This window comes from Balaenoptera acutorostrata, chromosome 1 (genome assembly GCF_949987535.1).
Source record: "Balaenoptera acutorostrata chromosome 1, mBalAcu1.1, whole genome shotgun sequence".
Lineage (NCBI taxonomy): Eukaryota > Metazoa > Chordata > Mammalia > Artiodactyla > Balaenopteridae > Balaenoptera > Balaenoptera acutorostrata.
Window position 1 is genome coordinate 109166213 of NC_080064.1, and position 26844 is coordinate 109193056.

The 26844-nt window shown below is 40.5% G+C and overlaps 1 protein-coding gene across 3 annotated transcripts in view; it reads right to left on the minus strand.

Annotated features, from left to right (window-relative positions):
- OTUD7B (OTU deubiquitinase 7B) overlaps positions 1-26844 on the minus strand; it is a 57487-nt gene that overhangs the window by 9887 nt on the left and 20756 nt on the right. For all 3 annotated transcript variants that reach the window (XM_007177959.2, XM_057542688.1, XM_007177958.2), the window contains exons 2-8: positions 15628-15777; positions 11566-11754; positions 9452-9679; positions 7875-7976; positions 5901-6028; positions 1838-1950; positions 42-169 (exon numbers count right to left, since the gene is read on the minus strand). In XM_007177959.2, the coding sequence (XP_007178021.2) occupies positions 42-169; positions 1838-1950; positions 5901-6028; positions 7875-7976; positions 9452-9679; positions 11566-11754; positions 15628-15712 (973 nt within the window). In that variant the 5' untranslated portion in view covers positions 15713-15777. The remainder of the gene's footprint in view (positions 1-41; positions 170-1837; positions 1951-5900; positions 6029-7874; positions 7977-9451; positions 9680-11565; positions 11755-15627; positions 15778-26844) is intronic.

The following is a 26844-nucleotide window of genomic DNA, read 5'->3' on the forward strand; positions in this document are numbered from 1 at the left end:
GATAGGGCTGCTCAGGGTACAGTGAGGACTGACTGACTCACCTTCCCCGCCAGAGTCCCTCAGCATGGTGTCTGCCACAACGACTATGGGCCTCCTAAGCACATGGGCAAGGACGAAAACATGGAATTCTTCTAGGCTCTCATACACAGGCTCTTCTGAACTCTCCACCCTAGAGTTGCAGGAGGTGAGAGAGAGGAAGGAGTGCAGTGGAAGGGAGAGGGAAGAAAACAAAACAAGAGACCCATGAAGACCAGCTCTGCAAAGAGGAAAAAACAATGTCCCTTCCTTGTTTTCCAGTCTTAAGGCTGCCACACACACAGCTGATTATTTTATGCTACCATGGCTGTTTCTACTTTCGTTTCACAGATGGGGAAATACAAGAAAAGAAATACGAAGGTTCAAGTAGTTTAGGAATCGGCACGTAATCCCTCTCTTAATACCCATCTTGTTCAACAACCTTCCCCAATTCTTTGTCCAGTAGCTCAGTGTACAGCTGTGTAGCTTCACCCTGCTTATCACTTCATGCACCACAACCACCCAGACATCACACTCACCATGTCCTATCAAAAAAGGACAAAACAAAACACAACAGGAAAGAAACAAAAATCCCTCCTTCTATGTTCACTTACTTGAAGAACAGCCTCACCCATCTGCTTAGTAGCCTAATCAGAAATCTGTGAAATATTTACTGTTCTTTATATTTCATCTTCAATTAATCACCTGGCTTGACCAATTCCATCTTTTAAGTGTCTCTTGGAACTGTCTCCTCTGGCCTATCTGCAACCCACCACTCTTGCTCACACCCATTACTACTACTCCCCTCCGCTTCATCATCCACTCTGCTGTCAGTGTGTTCAAATACATGAATTTGCTCCCGTCACTCAAAAACTCACAATTTAGTGGCTTCCTGCCCCCTAAAGCAATGTTATTCAACATTGGGTGCTTGCTACAAATGCAGATTTCTGGGCCTCACCTCAGTCCAACTCAACTGGACTTCTTTAGGGTGGAAGTCCAAAAATCTTCATTTTAAACAATCCTCCCAGATTATTCTTATGCCCAATAAAGTTTGGATAGGTTATAGTTTTTTAACTTTTTAACTATAGAAAAATTTTAAATTTTAAACATATTCAAAACTAGAAAGAATATTATACTAAACTCTCATGTATCCATCACCCAGCCTCAACGATTATGAACACATGGTCAATCTTGTTTCACCTAGACCTTGATATATTTTTCTAGGGATGGCCTCCACACCCACGCCACCCCACCAGATTATTCTGGAGCAAATCCTAGACATCATATAATTTCATCCATGAATACTTCAGTTTCAGTCTCTAAAAAGTAAAGGACTCCTTTTAAAAATGACCACAATACCATCAATACCACACTTTAAAAACTTAACAATAATGTAGATATTATTCACATTTCCCCAACTGTCTTATAAATGTCCATACATTCCAGCTGGTTGATGTGTCTCTAAAGTGTCTTTAAACTTAGGTTCTTTCTCCCTTTTTGTTTTCTTTGTCTTTCTTTATTGAGGAAACCACGTCATTTGTCCTGCAGTTTCCCAAAGTCTGGGTAGAATACAATTTTAATTCCTTAGCACGGCACACAAAAATCTGGACTGCCTAGCCTCATCTATCATTCTGCACCACATACTATATATTCTGGCAATACTGAACTACCTGTATTTCCTAGAATGTATCATGCTGTTACACCCTTCTGTGCCCTTGCCATGGCTTCTCTCCTCTCCTTCTAACATCCTCTTAGCACAGAGCTCTTTGGACACAGAACTCAGCAAAGATTATTTCCTGCTCCTCCAGTTAGACATACTTACCCACCACAGTTGGCTCCATTGGTACCTAGATGCATGCGGGGTTCACTTGAGGCAAGCTTGATCAGCTCGTTCCATTCCTTCTGCCACTCATCCTCTGTGTATACCAGCCCCGACTGTGTGAAAGACAGGCAAGGAATATCAAGCAATTAGAGGCTAGGTTCAAGAGGCAATAGCCATTCCAACTCACTCGTGTTACTCCGCTCCCTATTCTCTTACCACTTGGCTAACAATTTGTACTACGAAGTCCAATCTCTTCTCCCATTTATAGTCAGGATCCATGAAAGAATGTCTATGATCACTCACGCTTCTTCCATTCTTTTCTGACCCATTGCAGTCTAGCTTCTGATCTGCCCTCCAGCCTATGCCCCCTCCCTCACCCCCACAAACTACTTCACCTAACTGACTCTAGCAAAGACAATGACCTTCTAATTGCCAAATTCAGCAAACTCTTCAGTTCTTATCTTTCTTAGCCTTCATGTGGCATTTGATCTCCTCAAACTTTCTTTTCGTTTAGCTCACACAACACTACTTTCTCTTACCTCTCTGAACTCCACCTCAAAAATATTGATGTTGTGTCAATGATTTTAGCCTTGGTTCTTTCTAGGTTATCTTTTCTACTACTATAATCTCCTCTACTGCTATCTACATGCTCAGGATTCAAAAATCTTCTTCTCCAGCCCAGATTTCCTCTTAATTTCTATGTTCACATCCAGCTGCCTACTGAAGACTGCCACCTGCCCATGACTACCTCAAACTCTGTGCAGTCAAAACTGAACTTCTACCTCTTCAAAAACCCTCTCTTCCTTTTTTCCTACCTTTGTAAACAACACTATCACCCAAACACCCAACTAGAAACCAGGGGGTTATCTACGACTCCTCTCCTTTCACCCATCCCATACCTGGATCCTTTAGTCAACAATTATTAAGCATGAACTACTGCAATGGACCCTTAATTGGTTTTACTACTTCCAGTCATACATTCTTATGATCCATTTTCTACAATGCTACTAGAAAGATTTTTCTAAAATTAAAATCTGATGATGTTTGCTTCCTGCCACAAATTCTTTTAAGACCTGTCATTACCTATTAGATACAGTTCAAACTCCTTAAGCATAGCATACACACTCCGCTTCCTGGCTCCCAACCCACTTCTCTAATACCATTTAATTAGTCATAGTTCCTTGAATGCACCGTGTTGTTTTATACTTCTGAGCTTTTGTCTAGGTTGTTCCTCCTGCCTGGAGCAGCCCACTCCATATCCACCTCGTGAATAATTTCTCAACTGTCAGGAAAGAACTCAAGTATCACTCCTCTATGAAGCCCTTCCTAAATCTCCCTGGTACATCAACCACTCACTCCTTCCTTTGTGCCCTCCCTCCTCAACTGCTATGTAGACTTCTATCTTAGAAGTCATAACCTGTTACTTTGTTGCAATTATGTATTTACATGTCCATCTCCTACTACTACTCCTAAGAGGCAGGACCATGTTTTATGCAATATGCCTAGTACCTACTATGTGATCAGTAATCAGTAAATACATGCTCAGTAAAACTATTAATTTTTATTAAAGGAGCAGAAGGCGTAGTACAAACAATCTTAAAATACCATATTGGCTTTAGGATGTATATGATGATTTGGAAGAAAGTCTGTATTATTAATTATATTTGGCCTATATAAGTATTAAAATGAGTTTATACTTTAAACACACATTGACATAGTAGAAAGGATCACACTGGAAACATGAGAGGTATCAGAACAAATATAACAGGAATTAAAGAGCTATTGTGACCACATTTTACTTTAACAATAAAAAAAAAAGACAACGCTATTTTCAATGTGTAAAGTTCTAGCACAGATTTTTTCAACTAAAAATACAAAAGAACAATGCACAGGTTATATACGGGGTGCTCTGGTCACTCTGATAAATGGTCCCTGATACACATTCATGAGGATCTGCCTCCCTCTTGCTCTCACCTATTTTTGTTTGCCGTTTTCATACACACAGCCACTAGGTGGTGTGCCCTCCTAGGCTGAAAATGTTCTTACTGTGTTTTACCACCATTTTCAACAACAAAACAAGGAGGCCTGGGAAATCAAAACCAATTTAGTTTGTTTGGTGTTTGGTACTGGCTAAAAGTAGCTCCCCAGTCCGTCACCCCCTTCCCCACCCCACTGTAATGCTATGAATGGTTTGAGCTAAAACAATTATCTCGTTTCCATATGGAAATTGCAATGTGCTGAGAAAAGGAGTAAAAAGATCGCTCCTTCAGTATCTACTATCCTCCAGGCATGTATTTCCATTTGAGGACTTTGAGAGGGAATAGATGGCTGACCAAGAATAGAACTTGGGTATTTCTGGGTCTCCTGGCTAAATACCATCAAAATCTAACCCCATCTTTAAAATAGTAACTATAACAGCTTAATATAGCTGGAATTGGGCCTACCTATCCTCTGACTGTGGCTATCATGTCTACTTTACTAGCTGGCATGATCTGGTTTGGTCTTTTCCTGTCTCTGAAGTGGTCAAATCTAAGGTTCAGATATAGCCTGAATTCAACAATGAGGAAGGCAAACTCTAGTCTGGTTCTAGCTCAGGCAAAAAAAGCTCTCCACATAGTCCAGCTCAGCTCACCAGACTGCCAGGGGGTTCGGTGGCAATAAAGAATGCTGTTTACTTGGCCTTGCCCCTGTGCATTTCTTTCCCTCAGGAATCTTCTGGGGCAGACTGGCTGATCAAAGACCGGATTCTGATCTTAATATCATCCTAATTTTAAGGTTGAGTTCTTTATTTTTGAGAAGGAAACATAACACATTCTACTTCCATATTTTAAATCTTGAGAACATAAAATTCTAATAACTGAAACAAACAAAAATCTGTTAGTTCTATATTATGGCCAGTTATGATAGAGCAATAAAAAGAGAGGGAAAAGAAGCTGGAAATTAAGTTTCTGAAGAGATATTCCCATATCAATGCCAGAAACACCCAGCTTTATATACATGGCAAAAATAAAAAAGATATACACGAAGAGCAGGAGATAAACATAGAAGACAGAGAACCAGGGCAAAAGGAAATAGGAAGACTCATTATCTTTATGTAACTGTATAACGTCATTATTAAAGGGAAGGGAATCGGCAAACTTTTTTCTGTAAAGGGCCAGACAGGAAATATTTTAGGCTTTGCGGTGGGGCAACGTGCAGCTTCTATATTCTGCTGCTGTAGCACAAACACATGTAAATGAATTGAGTTGGGGAGGCTGTGTTCCAATAAAAATTTTTTTTTAACAAAAACAGTTGGTGGGATTTGACCCACAGGCCATATTTTGCCCAGCCCGTAATAGGGATGGAAAGTACAAACAGTCCAGTGTTGCTTTTTTTCTTTTTTTTTTTTTTGGCTGCGTCATGGTGGTGGGGATTGAACCTGGGCCATGGCAGTGAAACCGCCAGAGTCCTAACCACTGGACCACCAGGGAACTTCCCAGTGTTGCTTTCTTATACGAAAGCAGCCTCAACATTTACTAAACCCCTGAGAAGTACCAATTAAACTCAACTCAACATCTGCTGAACTTCTAAGAAGTACCATTCAAACTCATGCTTTTACAATTTTTTAACAAATAAACTGAACATATGAAAAACAAACGGTATATATGGCCAAAACTATTTTTATGCAATTACATTTCTATAATGGTTGAAAACATAAGTCCTTAAAAATTGGTCTAGCCTTATTATAGGCAAAAAAACCAAAACAACACAAAAATCCTATGAGCATGTCATATTTCATTTTGCAAAAGACTGCCACTAAAGGCTTATTGAGTGCCTATTGGATAGAAAAGCACAACGTTAGGTACCTCCTCTACAAATCTCCACTTCCCCACACCAGTTCTCATAACTCTATCAGAAGGCATGTACCCTATGGTGGTATCTGAATTTTCAACCATTTCCAGGATTACAAGAGGAGTAACACTGACCTAAGCACCTAAGTAGGAGACATTTCCTACTGGTAGGCACTGAGCGTTTCCACTAGGTAACTCTGGGAAACAAGGTGCTCCTGCCCAAGCTCCCTCACCTCTTTATTCTGCTGAGTTTGCTGCCACCTCCAGCGCCGTTTTAATGCTTCCTTCTCCGCTCCCTTCTCCATTAGTGCATACAAAGCTTTCCGTAGCATCAAGTCCCGATCATGGAAACCCCACATCCCTATGGCAAGAAAACATGATGGTTAAGACACCCTACCTTGACTCAACTCCACTTATTAATTATGATACACAGACCCTGGCATGAAGGAAATCAGGCTGAAGCCCAGGTTCAAAGAAACCCCTGCTGTGACTTGGGGGAAAGGTAATCAAGAAAGAAAAGATGTTCCTATTCTGGAGGTTCAGAAACTTTGAGAACCTGAAAGTGGGGGATATACCACATCCTACAAACTCCTGACAAGAAGCCTTTACTCGTGATACCAAGTCTAACAAATTAAAATACAGAGTGGGAATTCCCTGGCCATCTAGTGGTTAGGACTCCTCGCTCTCACTGCCAAGGGCCTGGGTTCGATCCCTGGTCGGGGAACTAAAATCCCATAAGCCTCGTGGTGCGGCCAATTAAAAACAAATTTTTTTAATAAATAAAGTAAAATACAGAGTAGCAGCAGATAAGATGGGTCTGGCACATGGCAATCAGCATCAAAGCTTGAGGGGTGGTTGGAAAATGGGGACTTTTTTTAAAAGCTAAGGCAAATAATATATTGAATTATAAATAGGCATAACAATTTAAAGAAAACAAGTCAATAATTATGTAATATTTTTGTATGGTGACAGATGGTAACTACACTTAACATGGTGATCATTTTGAAATGTATAGAAATATTGAATCGCCATGTTGTGTGCCAGGGTATAACAGTGTTGTAGGTCAATTATACTTCAAAAACAAACTCATAGAAAAAGAGATCAGGTTACCAAAGGCAGGGGGAATTGGATGAAGGTAGTTAAAAGGTACAAAGTTCCATTTACAAGACTATTGAGTACTAGGGGTGCAATGTACAACATGATAAATATAATTACACTGCTGTACGTTATGTATGAAAGATGTTAAGAGAGTAAATCCTAAAAGTTCTCATCTCAAGGAAAAAAGAATTTTTTCTATCTCTTTAATTTTGTATCCATGAGATGATGAATGTCCACTAAACTTATTGTAGTCATCTCATAATGCATGTAAGTCAAATCACTATGCTGTATAAACTTATACAGTGCCGTATGTCAATTATATCAATAAAACTGGAAGAAAAAAAAGAAAGAAAAAGAAAAATACATTATTCTAGATTAGACATACATTAAAAAATAATAATAAACAAGTTTCACAGGGGACTGATGAAAACGTATCTTTTTTATATACCAAAAGAATAAATACTTAGTGGAATTATATGCATACACATACAGTATACTGCTTGCTTACTGCTGTGCATTACTTCTGGGGGCCAGTTCTCAGTTCTCCATACGATTTCTCAACAAGACTGAAAAACCGGGGCAGGGCTCTCTTCCATCTCCTCCTGCGCCAGTGAGCGCGCACGCACACGCACACACACAGCCTTGCTCTGAGCCATCACTTCTGTCTGAGATCAAGAATGGTTGGATCGGGCTTCCCTGGTGGCGCAGTGGTTGAGAATCTGCCTGCCAGTGCAGGGGACACGGGTTCGAGCCCTGGTCTGGGAAGATCCCACATGCCGCGGAGCGACTAGGCCCGTGAGCCACAATTGCTGAGCCTGTGCGTCTGGAGCCTGTGCTCCACAACAAGAGAGGCCGCGATAGTGAGAGGCCCGCACACTGCGATGAAGAGTGGCCCCCGCTTGCCGCAACTGGAGAAAGCCCTCACACAGAAACGAAGACCCAACACAGCCAAAAATAGATAAATTAATTAATTAATTAATTAATTAAAAAAAAAAAAAGAATCAGTTACATTTAAAAAAAAAAAAGAATGGTTGGATCAAGTCCTTCACATGAGATTTAACTACTGCTTCCTTTCTATGAGGGAATGAAGGACCATTTTCAAGACTCACCAAGAGAGGCTGCGTGCAGGAGGCAGTTTCCATCTCCAGTAGTTGCCAAAGGAAGGAGCCTCTGACAGGTGGGGTCCACACTCACCCACCAGTTCAAACGCCCTACAGAAACAGGAGGAAAAGGAGAGGAGCAGATGATGCATGAAGTTCTCCCTACTTCCCTATTTCTAAAACAGACTCCAAATGTGCCTCCTCTAGGAAGCCTATCCAAAATCAAACCATCACTCTATTACTCTGTGTATCTTCTTCACTTATATCTGGTTCATCAGAATCTGGTGAGCACAATTGGTTAGATCAGTGGTTCTTAAGTAGGGACAATTTCGTCCCCAAAGGGACATCTGGCAACGTCTGGAAATATGTTTGGTTGTCACAGGTGGTGGGGGGATGCTACTGTCATCTAGTGGGTAGAGGCCAGGAAGGCTGCTAAACACAATATAGTGCACAAGGCAGCTCACATAACAAAGAATCATCTGGTCTCAGGTGTCAGTAGTGCTAAGATTGAATAACCCTGGGTTGGATGATGAGGCCTAGGTCATAGGTCGAAATCTGTGTTGGCTACTTGGTCTGGCTCTGATTTCTTCACTCTGGTCAGGAGACCAGCAGACACTGTAGCAATAAAGGTCAGCACAAATCCATCATCAGTAAAAGAAAAACAACCCAACACGTATATTCAAAGTGTCATGCAAGTATCATCTGCATATATGACAGTAAGCATGTCACCATGTATGTGGTATGACTTTAAAGACATGAGCAATAAGACAAAGTACTTAAAATACCCAAGAAAATGAGTCTCAATTCTGTAGTCATCCTACAATTGCTGATCCATTACTTATATAAGGAAAATATTTTATGAATGATGCTTAAAAGTTTTCTTGAATTACTGGACGTCTACTGAAAGAAAAACTGGCCTATAATCACAGCAGTCAGATAAACTGCTTACTACTTAAAAAATTGTAAATAGATGCACACGATTAGTATAGAAGGGCACAAAATGAAAAACAAGACTTTCCTTTCTGTGCCCCCACCTCCCACCCCCCGTCCTTCTTCCATGGGAGGTTTTTAATAACTGACTAGCTTTCCCAGAAATCCCAGCTGCCTCACCCATCATACCAACAAATTTTAAATATAATTTAAGACAAACATAATTGTAAAGGTAAATAAATCTTTTGGGAAAGGTTCGTATAAATAAATGTGATTTAGTTTAATCATCACTGTGCATCATCTACAGCATTGGTTCTTTCTGTCTACAAGGTGTTCCAGAGCCAATTATAATTCATTTGTATTTTTTTCATGTACTGATTTTTAGGTATTGATTTGTAGGCCTTCCACATGTGTATCTGGTTTTCCTTCAATCAAACAGGAAATTTCCAGAGGAAAGTGTCTTATTTGTGTCCTTTCTTTAACTTGAAGAAGCACCTAGCTCAGTACATGTCTCTCTGACTGACTGCCGAGTTTGACTGCAATCAGTCAGATCGCAGGCTTAGACTGGAAGCTGCTTGTCAAGCCCAGCCCCTCCGCGTGGCTGCCTAGAGGTGGAGAGCAGAGGGAAGAGCATGGGAAAGGAAGTGCTCACTGACCTGCCTGCTCCAAGGCAACCAGCATGGACTGCTCAATGAGGTCTCTCTCTATGAAGCTGCGAAAGTCTTCATTGTACACAGTGAGATCTGGAAGCTGGAAGGCACAGATGGGCATTTCCAGGGGGTGCTCACTGCTCCCCCCACCCCCACCATTGGAGGAGACATGGGACCGGGCCAGGGAAACAATGCTGGAGCTGGCGTGGGAGATGCCCCTAGACAGGCGTTTTTCTGCAATGAGAAATGGAGTCACCTTAGAACAAACACAACCCACTCAGAGAACTTTCCACTCATGAGGTGATGGTTACCTCTTGACAAGGTTTCCAGTCAGGGAAAAACTGTAAATCTAACTGGCTACCAAATTTCATGGCCCTCTTTCTCATGCCAAATACAGTTGGAGAAACATAGAAAGTGGCATTTTCACAGGCACTCACATTAGCACCAAATATATGTTCCTCTTCCTACCCTTTTGCCTGAACTTCTCTCCACGACACTGTCTTGTTCCACTTCCATTTCCCAACATAATAGGGACCCTTCATTTGGCAACTTAGTCATTGTTTGGTGGGAGGAAGAGGGAATAAGGGAAATGGAGTTTCATTTGGCTAGACTGAGTGAAATAATCTCTCTGATAATTTTCAGGGCCTTGGAGAATGTAGAAAAGGATTTCTGTTATAGAAAATTAATGACAAATCTTATACATTCAGGAAGTTTCTTATCTACCATCAATAACATTTATTTACATTATTTACTATAACTTTTCTTGATACTCATATTTATCAGAAATTTATAGGTACAGTCAATTCTTACTTAACATACTACAGAGGAAGGCGGTAATGTAGATAGTGCCCCAAATTATTTCATTTGTTTTGAATACATGGCACTTATAATTCTCTAGCAGATATTCCATTGTGATCATAATTTGCTCAGTATAGGATTAAAATTCATTTGCATGGCTTGAGTTATATATAATGACTATCAGAAAGAGCTACAAATTATATTGGGTATCAGGTCTTAACCCAATATTTGCCAGGGATGATGCACAAAGTAAGTAGTTAGTCTAAAGTTATTTTATAGTGTTATTTTTTTAAACTCTTTTTAAAGGTATTTTAAAAGTACCACATGCCCATGGTAAAAAATCAAACTACTACCAAAAGGTTTGAAGTGTTACAAAGAAATGTCTCTCTCATTCAAAATTCCTGATCCCTTCCCCAGAGGCGACGTTTTGTATCCTTCTAGAATTTTTTTGCCGTGCCGTGTGGCGTGGTATGCGGAATCTTAATTCCCCCACCAGCGATTGAACCCATGCCTCCCTGCAGTGGAAGCATGCATTCCTAACCACTGGACCACCAGGGAATTCCTAGAACTTTTATGCACATAGAAGCACAAATAACTTTTATAATAATTTTTAATAACATAAACAGGAACATGCTATATATACTGTTGTGCATCTTACCTTTCTCAATAGATTTTAGAGATTTTTCCAAAATAGCACATCAAGTTCTACTTAATTCTTTCTAATGGCTGCCAAGTATTCCATAATATGGATGATTACAATTTATTTAACCACTCCTCTACTAATGGATAATTAAAAGTTGTTTTCAAGCTTTAACTTTCAAGCTTTACACTACATGTCTTTGTGTCTATTTATGAATTAGGTATGTATGTATTCATTTAAAAGTATACACACCATACACAGACACACACACACACAACACATATATGATAAATTCCTAGAAACAAAATTGCTGAGATAGAGTATACATGCATTTAAAAATTTTGACAGATACTAATAAATATAAACAAAATATCCTCCAAAAGGGTAGATGATAGTGATCCTTTGAATTCTATCTTTATGTGTACCTTATCTCAACAATTAGATCATTATTATTCTTCCTCTGTCTCCTTGAAGAAGGCATTTATACAGGATGGCACTCAAGATGCAGAAAGTGAGGGGTTCCAGCATCTGGACAGACTGAGGTCACCTCTGAACATTTGGCTGGGGAGGTGGGGGAGGAATGGAATCATCTCCAAAGCATCACTAAATTCTCTGACTGGTCAGCAGCTGCCTCCCTTTCTTTCTACTCCACATACAGAAACAGCCCTCAGCACCCCAATACCTTGAATGATGTCATCCTGCCGCTGTAGGGTGGGTCGGGGAGGGCGAGTAGACTCTCTATCGGAAAACCCTTTCTCAGGGGTCCTGGAGCCACCACTCCCCTCACTAAACGGTGGGGGCAGGTTCCCAGCATGGACCTGACGTAGCTGTTCAAAATCACTGAGGGCGGCGCTCACATCCCAATTCTTTCCTGTCAGGACACAAAGCAAAAAGTGAATTGGGCGCTGAGAGTATAGAAAAATTGAGGAAAGATACAGAACCATCATTCTAAGCATCTTATCAAAACCAGAGAGCATATACTCATGCGCACTTCAGTCATTCTCCTTTTCCTTCCCCTACTTTAACTTCCTTCATAACAAACACTTCAATCTGGAATACCACGACTTCTTTATTTACTTACTGTCTATTTCCTAAGAAAGCCCCGTATGCATACAGAATTTGTCTCTCTGAACTGAAAGGGCCCTTGGAGACCTAGTAACCTCATTTTACAGATAAAGGAAATGAAGCCTAAAGAAGTAGAGTTACTTGCCCAAAGTCACGGCTACTTCACACCAGGGCCTCAGTTGGACTCAAGCCCAGGTCTCCTAATTCTGAGATCCAGAGAGTTCTGAGCCTAGATGTGCTCTGGGGTGTCCTAAACCACCTGAAACTGTATACAAAGTTATAGGTATGTGCATTTTTCTAAAGAAAGAGCTGATAGCTGCCATCAGGTTATCAAAGGGAATTGTTAATTCCCCTCAAATTTAAGAATCACTACTCTGCTGAAGAAAACACCTGAAGGATAGATTTGTCACAGCAGATTTTTCAGTTGCTTTCTCCAGTTAAATTAGTCAATAAATAACATACTGCATAATTGTTCACACTTCTTTTTGTTCTATTCCATTTGTCACCACCTTAATTCAATTCCTACATCACCTAGTGTCCCACCTCCAATCTACTCTAAAGGATCCCATGAGATTAATCTTTCTACAGCACAATTCTGATCATTTCAGTTCCATAATCAAATTTTTAGTGGCTTACCACTGCCTACAGAATAAAGTTTAGGCTCCTTTGTCTGACGTTCAAGGCTTTCTATGACCTAGCCTACTTTTCTAACCTTTCCTCTGTGCTTCAACTTCCCTGGCTATGAAAGTGGAGGTGATACCACATAGGATTGTTAAGAAGATTAAATTAACTGAAAGCACTTAAAACAGTGCTTGGCACACAGAAAGCATTATATATGTATTTACTGTCATTGCTGTTATGCTTCTTGTTATAATTCTCCAGTTAAGCTGTATTAATCATCCATGCCAGATGAATTGACTTCTGAGCCATTAGATTCACCACTTGCTCCAACTCCCTTTGCTCACTCTGCACTCTGCATCAGTCATACTGGCCTCTTTGCTGTTCCCAGAAACGTGCTAAGACTGCTCCCACCTACAGCCTTTCCACCAACTATTCCCACTGCCTAGAAGGCTCTTTCTCCAATATATCTACACAGACAATTCCTCATCTCCTTCAGATATTTGCTCAAATGTCACACTCTTAATAAGGCCTACCCTGACTACCCAACTAAAAATCACAACCTACCTCATCATTCCCCTTACCATTTTCCACAGCACCTAACACCTTATACTATGTACTTTACAATTTACTTGGTTATCATGTTTATTGTTTATTGACTATCTCTCAGGCTAGAATGTAAGGGCAGAGATTTTTGTTTGTTTTGTTTCGTTCAAGCATCTAGAACCTAGTACATAATAGGTACTCAATAAATATTTGTTAAAGAATGGAGGACTTTTGTTCTGAACCAATGAATGAATAAATGATTTGTCTTGAGCACTGGATAGTTATCTCCAACTGTCTGCTAAAGTCCTTAAAATCAGGTCCTCCTAACAGTCAACAGTCTAAAACTGAATGTCCATCAACTTCCCTCCTAAAGCTTGCTTCTTCTCCTTCTTCTATAGTCCCTAAATCAGTAAAGGCATCACAACCCCTCCAGGCCAGAAACTACAGTCATTTCAGCTCTTCACCATTCCCCAGACCCCACTCCTCCGCTTCCCTTACTATCTACTCAATTCTCAAGGTTGTTTGTACCCTTGAAACATTTCTCAAATCTATTCTTTCTTGTCCATTTTTATTGTCACTACCCCAGTTCAGGTCCTCATATTTTCACCTGGTATTTTGGGAGGGGGCTCCCTAGTCTCTCTACTCGTAGTCCCTCCACTCTATAATTTGTTCTTTACACTACACCCAGAGTTAACTTTCAAAGGAAAAAGCAAGAGACAGAAAGATAGAGACAGAAAATGAGGATCAGGTCCTTTGGTTCCCTTTCTAAATTATACCTTAAATCTACCCACTTCTGTTACCACTGTAGTCCAAGTCACTATCACCTCTCACCTGAACTATGGCAACATTCTTAACTGATTTTACCACTTCATCTCTGGCCACCTTCAAATCGGTTCCATATCTTTTATCAGTACACTGTTCAGAAACTCAAACCCAATCATTTCACTCCCCTGATTAAAATCCTTCACCAGCTTCCCACCGAACATACACTGAAATGCACAACCCTTACCATGGCCTACAAAGGACCCCCATATTCTGCTTCCTGCTTATCTAACCAGCTTCCTACCACTCTTTCTTGTACTACTCTTCCTACCTCGCTCACTGTCAGTGCCAAACTCTCTCCCATCTCAGGGTCCTTGTATAAGCTACTTTTTTTACATAAACACTCTGTGCTACATCCCTTTGTCTTGCTACTCCTGTGCATCCTTCTGTGTTCAGTTCACATGTCACCTCTTCAGAAAAAGCCTTTCTGCACTCTATATCCAAATTAGGTTTCTGTCTTAAACTTCCACAGCACCCTCAACTTTTCTTTCATAGTATGAGGGTGTGTGCACATGAGTGTGTGTGAGAGAAAGGGAGACGACATGCAAGCATTAACTAGTAACACACTTGTTAAAAGCCAGACTCTGAAACCAGATTGCCTAGGTTCAAATCCTACTTAACTTCTTGGACCTCAGTTTTTAAGCTGTAATACTGGGATAATAAAACCTATTTTGCAGAATGGTTGTGAGAATAAAGTAATATATTTCAAGTGCCTCACACATATTGAATACATAGAAGTGTTCAACACATGTTACAAGAGGAAGAGAAGGCATTTGAGCTGAATCCGGAAGGAGGAGGAGAATTTCAAGAGAATAATGGAGGAAAGGACACTGCAGACTTAGGAGACAACTTAATATGATCAGGGAAAGGAAACAGGTCAGGCCTGGCTGGAGCACAGGAACTGTGGGAGAAGGTAGTAGGAGATGAAACTGAAAATACAAGTTAAGAGCAAAGCCATACTGAATTAGCAAACTAGAATTTAAACCCTGATCTTCTGTTTCCAAACCAACACTATTCTCACAGGTGGCTAAGTAAATGTCATATTGCCACACCTTACTAAGGGCTAACAACCTAGAAAATTACCTATGTGTGCTAAGAACTTGCTCCTTTCCCCACAGGCTCACCTATTTGCATCATTATATATTTTCACCAAAAAGCATCTGTTAACTATGACTCCAAACAAAGAATCCTACTGACATGATGCCAAGCCTAAAGGACCTTAAAATCTAGAACATTCACACTTACGTATACATACAGATATAAGTAAACAAAAGCAGCTAAATGAAAACATTAAATTAATCCACTCTATATAGAATGACCCATACAAGTTAGGGAAGGAAAGACAAAAAACATGAATGATCACAAATATGAAAATCTAATCATTTATACATAAGAAGGAAGTCTTACAGATGTAAAACTATGGTTTTAGTGGACTAATATCAAATTTCACTTGCATTACCTGAGCTTAAATTGACAGTGGAGAAAGCTACCCAAAAATTCAAGGTGAAAAGGGAATTTTGCATTTTAAAATTATGGTGGGTCATACACAAAGTAGATTATTAGAAGTAACTTAAATGTAAGGCCTACCATACACAAAGTGTCTTTCTGATCACGTTAAATGTTCCAAATAATCCTAACAATAAATATCACATCTTATTTTCTCTCTTCTCATTCTCCCCCAAAGACTCCTTACCTTCCAGGAGATCTCGGGCCAACCCTGGCTCTGCTCCTGTGGAACGGACAAAATCTGACAGGACAGCATCCATGTCCAGGGTCATGTGATCATTAAGTACTTTCAGGCAGTTGATGTAGGGAGGACATAGATCAAAATTCAGGCCTCCACCTGAGGAGGAAATAAACACATAAGGCCCAAATTACACTGGAACGGGATGATCATAGCCCAATTTCAGCAGCTTCCTAACCAAATGGGGAAACTAACTATCCTAGCTCATTCATTTCAGTAGAATTTATTATGAAGAGTAACATTTACTTTCCTAATTTCTCATTAACATTAGTTTTTTTTCCTTTCATTATATAAGTTTCAGGTGTCTAGCATTACAGTTCAACATCTATAAACACTACAGTGATCACCATCACAAGTCTAGTTACCATCCATTACACACAGTTCACCCATTTCACCTATATTAATTTCTTAACTACTACGTTAACCACAAAACCATAATACCACTCCAAATAATGCTCTTCCTTACCTTTCTAGAGTATTACATTTCTACCCATCAGTTTGCTTATCCAAACTAATGGAAGGAAGCAGCAGACTACCACCCTGAAGAATTCCCCACCTGCATTATTCTCTTACATAGCGCCTGTTTATTTCCTTCTTGGCACTTGAAATACCCTGAAATTATTTTAGTTGGTTGCTGTCTAGCCTCCTCCTCCAACATAAAAGTTTCTTGAAAGTACAGAGCTTGTGTGTTTTGTCCACTAATGTATCCCCAGCATGTATCCCTTGGCACAGTGCTTGGCACACGGCTCTCAGCAAACATTTTACTGAATGAATGAATACTATACACTGAATAACTTTAGAGTTGACTAGTATTCTGATGCTAGCTGAGGAAATGGGAGGAGCAAACTGTTATCTAAACTCACTCAAAATAGGGACTTTCCTGGCGGTCCAATGGTTAGGACGCTGCGCTTCCACTGCAGGGGGCATGGGTTCGATGCCTGGTCGGGGAACTAAGATCCTACAAGCCAAGCAGCGCGGCCTAAAAAATTTAAAAAAATAAGACCACTCAAAATAAAACAATCTGCGATTATGCAAAGCAGAGTGGAGATCCCAAAGGTTCATAACAAAGGTCAATCTTTGTCCACTAACTTCATGAACCCAGGAAACATGCCTTTCTCCACTCAGGACAAATGACCACCAAGTAAGTTCACCTGAAAAAGATCGCTTCTTTCAGATCTGACTTTGGCAGAAACTATGTCCCTGACCTGTCGGCCTGGCACCAATCCACATTCCTCTGAAGTTAGCAGTCCCAGCGGAGGGAGCAATAACCGAGGGAAGAACAACTTCTCACCAAAATCTGCCATTTCAGACAGGTTTACAGTTCTCTGTAAAAGAGGACTTGCTGGTACATTCACCAGGCACATACCTGCCCCACCACACCCACCAGTCCCCTGCTTTGGCGGAATGCCAGAAGTAGAGTTCTCAAAGGCAACAGGGTGGCTCAGGTGACTGTCTCTTCAGAAGCATCTCCTTCTAAACAACCTAAACTCTAAGGGTGATTCTCAGGTACTTTTTCATCACACCTCCCCTGACCCCAAGACACAGCTTCTTTAGTGGTGTGATCAGATCCTAATTATCTAAATTCCTTAGAAATAGTAAGGCAAATAGACAGCAGTGATTTGTGGGTTATAAAACCAGCAGGCCACTAACTTAATAACTTCATGTAGAATTTTTTTTTTTGGAGAGAGATGGCAAAATAGAAAGTTCCTTCTTGTACTGTTCCATGAGTACAAGAGGTCCAGGAGCAGAGGGACATGTTTAATTCCTATTTGTAGCCGCAACATCTAGCACAGCATCTACATTACTGTCGACAGTCAAGAAATGCCTGATGAATAAATGATTAAATGACTAACTGAACCTCCACATCAGCCACCACCAAACCAATCAATTTGAGGCTTAACTCAGAAGATCAGAAATGTGAGGGTGGGACTTCCCTGGTGGCGCCGTGGTTAAGAATCCGCCTGCCAATGCAGGGAACACGGGTTCGATCCCTGGTCTGGGAAGATGCCACATGCCGCGGAGCAACTAAGCCTGTGCGCCACAACTACTGAGCCTGCAAGCTGCAACTACTGAAGCATGCGCACCTAAAGCCCGTGCTCCACAACAAGAGAAGCCACCGCGTGAGAAGCCTCGCGCACCACAACAAGGAGTAGCCCCCACTCACCGCAACTAGACAGAGGCCGCACCCAGCAATGAAGACCCAACGCAGCCAAAAATAAATAAGTAAATAAAAACAAAAATAAAATTTTAAAAAAAACATAAAAAGAAGAGAAATTCAAGGGTACTTCATCTTTCACATCACCCCACTATTTCTAATGGTCTGTCCCAGTCCCAATCCATCTCTCAAAGTTTTACAAACTCTCCTTTCTAGAGACATCAACATACTGTCACTTCCACCACCCTCATATCAGAAGAGTTCTACCTACACTTATATATATTAGCTGGGTGACTTTGGTCAAATTACTTACAGGGTGTCAGTTGCTTCTCGTGTATCCTAGACTTGGATTCGATGACTTCTAAGATCCTTCCCAGGTTTAAAAAATGAACTTCTTTAGTTCACTATAGCCTCAAACTATGATCCTTACATTCTCTTTTGGTCTGCATATTATCAATGTCTAATTTACTTCCATTTTAATATCACAACTGTCAGAGAAGACTACCATTACATAAAGAACTTTTGGCCTAAGATACCTCAAATTCAAAATGTTGTTATTAAATAACTTAGTTCCTCAGATAAAATACTTAAGAATTAAATTCCTTCAAAATTCACAGATGAATGAGTGGTTTCCCTTTCCTCTAATATAGACAAGAATTCCTTCTTCAAGCCCATTTTAGTCACTGTCTTAGGTCACAGGGCATGGTAGCAGCCCAAATAACTTAAACACATGAATAATCCAAAACCAAGAGCACAGCTACAAAATGAATTTCAACCTTCTCTCTTAAAAAAACATGCAAAGGAACTTGGTAAAGCCACTCTAATAACTTACTGAAAGGATGTGGGAAATATACAGTAAGTACACAAATAACAATCAACAAAAAGGTACTCAGCAGAAGAGAGGAGTTGATTAAGCCACAGGCTTATAGGCAATTTTCCAGCCAGCCAGAGGCTTTTGAGTGAGAGAAGCCAATGAAAACCATCAGTGTCATGGCATCGTAGACCTCATATGCCAACATAGTAGGATATTCTTTTAAAAAAATATTTTTTAAAAATAATTTCCAAAAAACAAAAAAGAATTAATTCTGAGTAAGTCATCTGCAAAATAAATAAATAAATAATTTCAAGGTCCAACATTATCTAGAATGACTTGCTCAAAAATTCGAAGCACTAAACCAAACTTCTGGGCAGCCCATTCTTATATTTGATGTCTCCAGGTGCATGCCATGGACTCCACCCTAACCCCACCCAACAGGTGAGGACTGCAGCTTTTGTTACATCACTACCAACACCTGGCTTGAGCTTCTTAAATTCCAAATGGGAATATCCAAGGCAATGACTAAGACTCACAGTCCTTGACTCTCAGCACACAGGAAGGAAAAAAAAGAAAACAAAACACTGGCTTTCAAACTTTCAAATGAAACAGAAGAGGTACTCAAATATTTTTTGATTGAATGGTGTTTAGACAAATCTAAATTGGAGTCAAAATCCTCCAACCTTCCAATTGGTGGGACTTTAGGGATTATTTAAACCAATGTCTGCCCCAATGCAAGAATCCTTCTATTACATCTCTGACAGATAAATCATCCAGTCTCCACATGAATACAAGCTCTGATGGAGACTCATTTCTTTGCCACAATGTCCATTTTATTGTTGGACAGCTCTAATTGTTAGAACATGCTTTTGTAAACTAAATCACCAGCCCCCCTCTCTCTAACTCTCACATAATGGTCCTTGATCTCTTCTCTAGAACAATAAAATCTACTCCCAGGAATGATGGAATTTTCATGGAAAAGGAATAGATATAGCATTTCTTTCCATAAAAATTTGTTGTAGGTCAACACTGCAATGTTATCATAAGCCAGCCAGTGCCTTTTTCTTTTCTTTTACAAAATTCTTCCTTATATCAATACTTGCTTTTACCTGTATTCATTCATAAATGTTTATGCTGACCCTACAGTACAAACTCAACAAGTGGAATAAATGAAGTCATGTACCTTGTTTAAAATTCAATTCTGCTATCTTTGCCTCTAATCCCTACTTCCACACTTCCATGCCCTCTTGAAGTGATGACAGCAATCAAGAATAAAAACTAGGGCTTCCCTGGTGGCACAGTGGTTGAGAATCTGCGTGCCAATGCAGGGGACACGGGTTCGAGCCCTGGTCTGGGAAGATCCCACATGCCGCGGAGCAACTAGGCCCGTGAGCCACAACTACTGAGCCTGCGCGTCAGGAACCTGTGCTCCGCAACAAGAGAGGCCACAATAGTGAGAGGCCCGCGCACCGCGATGAAGAGTGGCCCCCGCTTGCCACAACTAGAGAAAGCCCTCGCACAGAAATGAAGACCCACACAGCCAAAAATAATAATAAATAATAAATAAATAAAATTTTTAAAAAAAGAATAAAAACTAACAAGTTAATATTAAGTAAGCACTTTCAAAAACACTATCTTATTCATTAACAACAAAACCCCTAGAGCAGGCTTATTATTCCCAGTTTACAAGTAGAGAAAGGTATAAGGTTTGAAAAGTCAGGTGGGTTACCCAAAGTCTGAACCCAGATATTTTGAACACATGCTCTCTCTACTGTACCATGCTGCTTCCCTAGGGACTAAGTCATTACTGATTCCCAGAACTGCACTGATTCTTATCCATTCAATTCTTTCACCATAGGAAAGGGCTGTGCCTGTCTCTCAGTGTTTATTAATGACTTAGACACCTGCCTTATATTTTCCTCAGTTCAAATCCTACCACCTTCCTGAGCAATTTCAACACCCACCTGCATAATCCATCCAACATTTCTGCCTTAGAGTTTCATAATCTCATCAAATGCAAAGACCTCCATCTCCACTTCAACAACTCAGTCCTGGACCCTGCCATGCCCTGAAACCATTCCACCTCTAAATCTTCAACTCCCAACATCTTACTCTGGCTACAACCTCATCTCCCTCCAGCTTTTCCTTACTACTGAACCTGCTATCTCACCTCAAGACATCCTCACCTCAGACTAAGACATCCAATTCCTTAACCACCTTATTCATTGACTCAACAAAAATTCATGGAGTGCCTACTCTGTGTCAGGCACTACGGTCAGGACTAGGAACACAACCATGAACTAGACATAATCTCTATCCTCACAAAGCTTCCAGTATGGAGGAAAAAAACCCACAAAATTTCACAATTACAATCATAATAGGGAAAAATATTGGGGGGAGGGGTGTTATAGCCTATAGGGAGTCAGGAAAAGCTTTCCCAAGAAAGTGACATTACACCTAAGAACTGACGAATGAGTAGGCATTGGAGACAAACTGAGAAAGAAAGAATGCTCTTAGCAGAGGAAACACATATCAATGTTCTGTGGCAAGGAGGAACACAGAAGTGAAAATGGTGCAAAATGAGGATAAAGAAAGGGCCTAGTGGACCCTAATGAAGATTGAGATTTTATCCTAAAAGTAATGAGAAGGCTTTGAAGGGTTGTAGGCAGGGATAGGACATGATCAGATTTATATCATTAAAAGATCACCTTGGTTGCAGTGGGAAGAATAGTTTGTAGGGAACACAAGTGGATTTAGGGAGACTTGTTTAGAAAACTACTGGAAAAGAGATGATGGTGAGCTAGACTAGGATGAGAGCAGAGAAGACTGAGAAAAACAGATAGATTCCACTTTGCTCCTTCTTACCTACCTGAACATAAACACAATGAGTGATGACTTTATTTTCCTGTAAAAACTTATCCTTATCCTTCCATTTCATTGGCCCAACCTGGATGGACCCCACATTCAACTTCTCTGCTACTACATAGGGCTACTGCACAAGACAAGATCACATTATACTACAGAGCAACGTGACTACAGATATATGGTGTTCCATCTCATTCCTTTCAATGAAACACTGCAGTCTTTTGCTTGACTTCGCTATCTAACCAGTCTTCTCAACTACTACCCCACACCTTTGCCATTCTCCCTGAGCCTCCCACCAAAACCTTATTACCTCCCTTACTCCTGGTAGATGACCTTCCCTCTGACTTCACAGAAAAAATAATGAAACGAAGCAAGAGAAGTTCCTTCAGGTTTCCTCCTCTGCCCTACCTGCTGGCTGCTATTCTCTTCTTCCCTGCAAAACTCCTTAAATTAGCCTACAGTCACTGATGCTACTTTCTCACCTTATGGTCAGTCCTCGACCTACTAAAATGGGCTTCTATAGAAAGACAATGGCACCACTGTCTTATAGATAAGATCATCACCATCCTCCTTACTGCTTATCTAAAGTATCTCTTTGTAGGGACTTCCCTGGTGGTGCAGTGGTGCTCAAGCCCTGGTCCAGGAAGATCCCACATGCCGTGGAGCAACTAAGCCCATGTGCCACAACTACTGAGCCTGCGCTCTAGAGCCCATGAGCCACAACTACTGAGCCTGCGCTCTAGAGCCCGCAAGCCACAACTACTGAGCCCGCGTGCTGCAATTACTGAAGCCCGTGCGCCTAGAGCCCATGCTCCACAACAAGAGAAGCCACACAATGAGAAGCCCACACACCGCAACGAAGAGTAGCCCCCGCTCAATGCAACTAGAGAAAGGCCGTGCGCAGCAATGAAGACCCAACGCAGCCAAAAATTAATTAATTAATTAATTAATTAATTTTTAAAAATGCATTCGCAGTCCCCAACTCTTTCCAACTCACCCAGGAATCCCACAGGTACTTCAAGCTCAGCATATAAAAACATGAGCCCATTCTCTATCTCTGTCCCCCACCCTTACAAGCTATTCTTCTTCTGGTATTGCCTGTTCTAGCAAGTGGTACCACCATCCCTCCTATCACTCAAGTCACAAGCCTGGGAACTACCCTGGATTTCTCTGTGCCTTATCCTCGCTCACAAATAGTCCTTTACTAAGGTTTACTAATTTTAACCTTAAAAAATTCTCAAATCCATCCAACACCTTCAGACGTTCATAACCTGGACCCCGGTAAGTAGCTTCCTAATTTCTCCCTCTTCCTCTCTCCAGCCACTTTTCACAGTGGTTGCTTGCAGAGGCTGATCAATCTAAAATACAAATATGATAGTATTATATCCCACTGCTCTGAATTCTTTATTGGATCCTCAGTGACTAAAGCTTAATATCCAAATTCCTATACATGACAAACGAGGCCCTTCATGATCTGGCTCTACCTAACCCTGAGCCTTATCTACCTCCCATCATTCCCCTCCTTGTACTGGTAGTTCCCCAAGCATATACTACGTGCTTCACATTTCAGTTCCTTTGTGAATGTTGTTCCCTCTGCCTGGAATGACTCCTGGCCTAGCAGGTGAATTCTTATTTCTTCTTTAAGGCTAACTTAAGTACTACCTCATCTGCAAAACCTTCCCTGGCTTCTCAAGTTAAAGTGCCTGCTTCCTCCTTGGTGTTACATCTTGTACTCTACCTCTATCATATTCTTTATCACACTGCACAGTATTTGTGTTTATTTACATGTCTGTCTCCCCACTAAACCATGAGCAATTTGAGGGCAGGAATCTTGTCTTGTTCATCCTGTATTCCTAGCATCCAAGCACCTGGTAGGTACTCAATTTTTGTTCAGATAAACTGAATTCTACTTGTACAATTTCCCACTACACATACACACACACAACAGTATTGTCGATAATCAGATAATCAGTGTTGTAAACAGGCAAGTCATCTCAAAGTGTTTACAGTGTTGTAAACGCTGCTCATCTCAAATACATTTGCTTAAGATTGTAATATGATCTTATTTGCAACAGATTTCTCTCCCTAAACGTTTAGCTCAGATTAATATTAAAACCAGTCTGCATGATCTGAGTGCCCAACTAACTACTTAGTAACAGAGAAAAGCGACTTAAAATTAAATACCGACTGTAGATAATACAGCTATATTAAAATGCATGAGAAACTACTGACCCTACATTCTCTCATCTACAACATCCCCCAAAGTGTCCACATTCTCACACTATACCCACTCTCCTGGTCCCACTGATGCATTACAGCTGTGTCTGAGTACTCTCCAACTCCTCCCCAAACTCACTGGAAAACCACAACATTCAAGACTGTCAAGAATTTTCAAAGGTCAGCAACTCCTCCACGTCTATGATGTCAGTCCCAAGGAATCCAGACAGGGAGAAAGAGAAGGGACAGAAACCCTTAGACTTTCACACAGTTCTTGACTAGGTGGGCGGGAGAGATGAAAGACTGTCTTGGCAGATTGTTTTTAGTTAATATACATCCTCCCAAGTGAAAGAAACAGAATATAACCTTCTTAGAAAAAAAAGAATTGACCGAGTTCCATACTAAAGAGACCTATGTATCACTAAATGTTATAACCCAGAGATAATAAGATGGGTCTAAATGGAAGAAAAGAAGGAAAAGGAAGTAATATGTGTTAAAGTTTTAGACACTGTTTTCATTTAAACTTCCAAACAACTCTTAGAGGTTTGTCTGTATTAACTCCATATTCTAGATGGAGATGCTAAAGCTCACAAAGGTTAGATAACCTACCCAAGGTTATACAGTTTGAAAAAGTGGTAGAACCAGAATCTTTACGAGTCCAGCCAATCTGACTCCCAAGACCAGACACTTGCACTAAATCACACTTAGTCCAGGGAGGAGGACTGAGGCAACACAGGCAGTCCACCATGTGCAAGTCTACCCTCACTGCTTCAACTCCTTTCAACTCCACCTGGAGAGAGAGAATAGGCTCTGGATTCAGACAGATCTAGATTCAAATCCCTGATCTACTACTAATGGTGGTGCAATCATGGGTAAGTAATATGACTGTTTTGTGCCTCTGTTCCTTGGGGAAAATACCTACACTTCAGACCTCTTGTTAGGATTAAGTAACTTAAGATATGAAAAGCCTTTAGGGCAGTGTCTAGCACACAGTAAGTCCTCAAAAAATGTCAGTTGCTTTCTTGCCTAATTCCCTCCCACACGCTCTGCCTCACTCCACTGTATGCCCAACACAGCCTCTGTATCTCTCCTTCAGAAGCTCCCCCTACTTCTCCAAACAAACTCTCCAGTCCTACAACGGTTTCCAAGGCACAGTCTTAACACATACACACTGTACGTGCTCTATCACTCCCATTCCAGTGTCTTTCAACTCCTCAAGTCCTCAAGAAAACGTCGTAAAGGGAACTCCCTTACCTGCATCTTCTACCAGATGGTCCCTCAAAAAAAAGAGCAAAAGAAAAATGTCTGTCCTCTCCTAGAGGTACAGACATAGCTAAATAGCTCCTTCATCCCCAAATGTCCAGGAACAGCAATTTCACACATATTGACCGAAATTCTAATGCCTTAATCTACCAGCCCTATCTCCCCACCTTACTATACTCTCCTCATTCCAGATTCAAAGACTCTATAATATTCACCTAATCTCATGCACAATGTCTATTTTTTGGATAACTGGAAGGAATAATCCTACTCACCCTGCACAATTCTGAGATGTTTTCTACCTCCACTACAATGTATACTTGGGGAATGTCTATTTTCTCCCCCAAAAACAAACTTAAGAGAAAAAAACTTAACCCGATCATATAATTTACCACTCCCAAAACAATGCTATTGTGTTTACACACCAGTAAGGACTCAAGAATTGGCCCCTGGACTTTATCACTACAACTGGTATGTGTATGAGTCAGAACAAGATTTAACTATTTCTTTTCAAAAGTTTCTAGTTTTTTATCGGGCTACAAACAGCAAAATAAATTTCTAAGAGACAAATCCCATAAATAGCCAAATGCTAATATACAAATGAGACAGAAGTTCACAGAGAACTCCTTATGAACTGGTATTTATTTGTCTTTCCAGTGCTACTGATAAAAGGCTCCCTGGATTACAGTTATTTGGGAAATTTAATAATTTGGAAGGCTTGTACAATGGAAGTGACCTTTGGAAAAATAAGGGCAGAGACAGTCACAGAGAAAGTCTATTATTATAATATTGGCACAAGAGTAACTGGAATAGAAACAGAAACCATGTTAATGTTTATTTTTTTTAGTTCCAGACCAGTATGTCTATTTGCCACACACAATGAATTTTTTCTTTTTCCTTTCAGCTAAGGTCGAGGATAGCCCAAGGTTTGATTCTCAGTAAGTTCAACTTTTAAAAGAATAGCCTGTAAAAACAAAAGTTCTACTGAGCCCTTAAAAATAGGACTTCCCTGGTGGCGCAGTGGTTAAGAATCCACCTGCCAGTGCAGGGGACATGGGTTCGAGCCCTGGTCCGGGAGGATCCCACATGCCGCGGAGCAACGAAGCCCGTGCGCCACAACTACTGAGCCTGCGCTCTAGAGCCCGTGAGCCACAACTACTGAGTCCGCATGCCACAACTACTGAAGCCTGTGCACCTAGAGCCCGTGCTCCTCAACAAGAGAAGCCACCTCAATGTAAAGCCCGTGCACCACAACAAAGAGTAGCCCCCAGTCGCCGCAACTAGAGAAAGCCCGCGCACAGCAATGATGACCCAATGCAGCCAAAAATAAAAAATAAATACATAAATTTATTTTAAAAAGTATTCTCATTACTGAACTTTTGACATGAGAGAAAAATAAATACTACAAATCAACAGAGGCTAGTCTAATAGCAAAACACTATTTCTCTAGAATCAACCCTCAAATATTCAGTAGCTGACAACCTTCTCTCCCCTTCTTGATTCCTAACTACTGGTCATTTCACTGTCAATTACAGAACTTCCATTCAAGGGTAGAAATAGCAGAAGGGAAAAAAATTCCAATTACTATCCTATCTGAGATTAGCTATCCACAGGAAATTAATTCACTTTGTAAATTCCTTCTGATAAATTAACTTCCTTCAGCATACAACTATTAATTTTTACAAAAGCCTCAATCAGAAAATGAAATTTGCCTTTTATAAAATGATATAATTCAGTTCAAAGACACTTTTTATTACTATTATTATTTTTTTTAATTCTCCACCTGCAAGTGCCACTGTTCCATCTTTCCTGGCTGTATCTAAACCTCATTTGAACTCCCATAGGTACAATATGT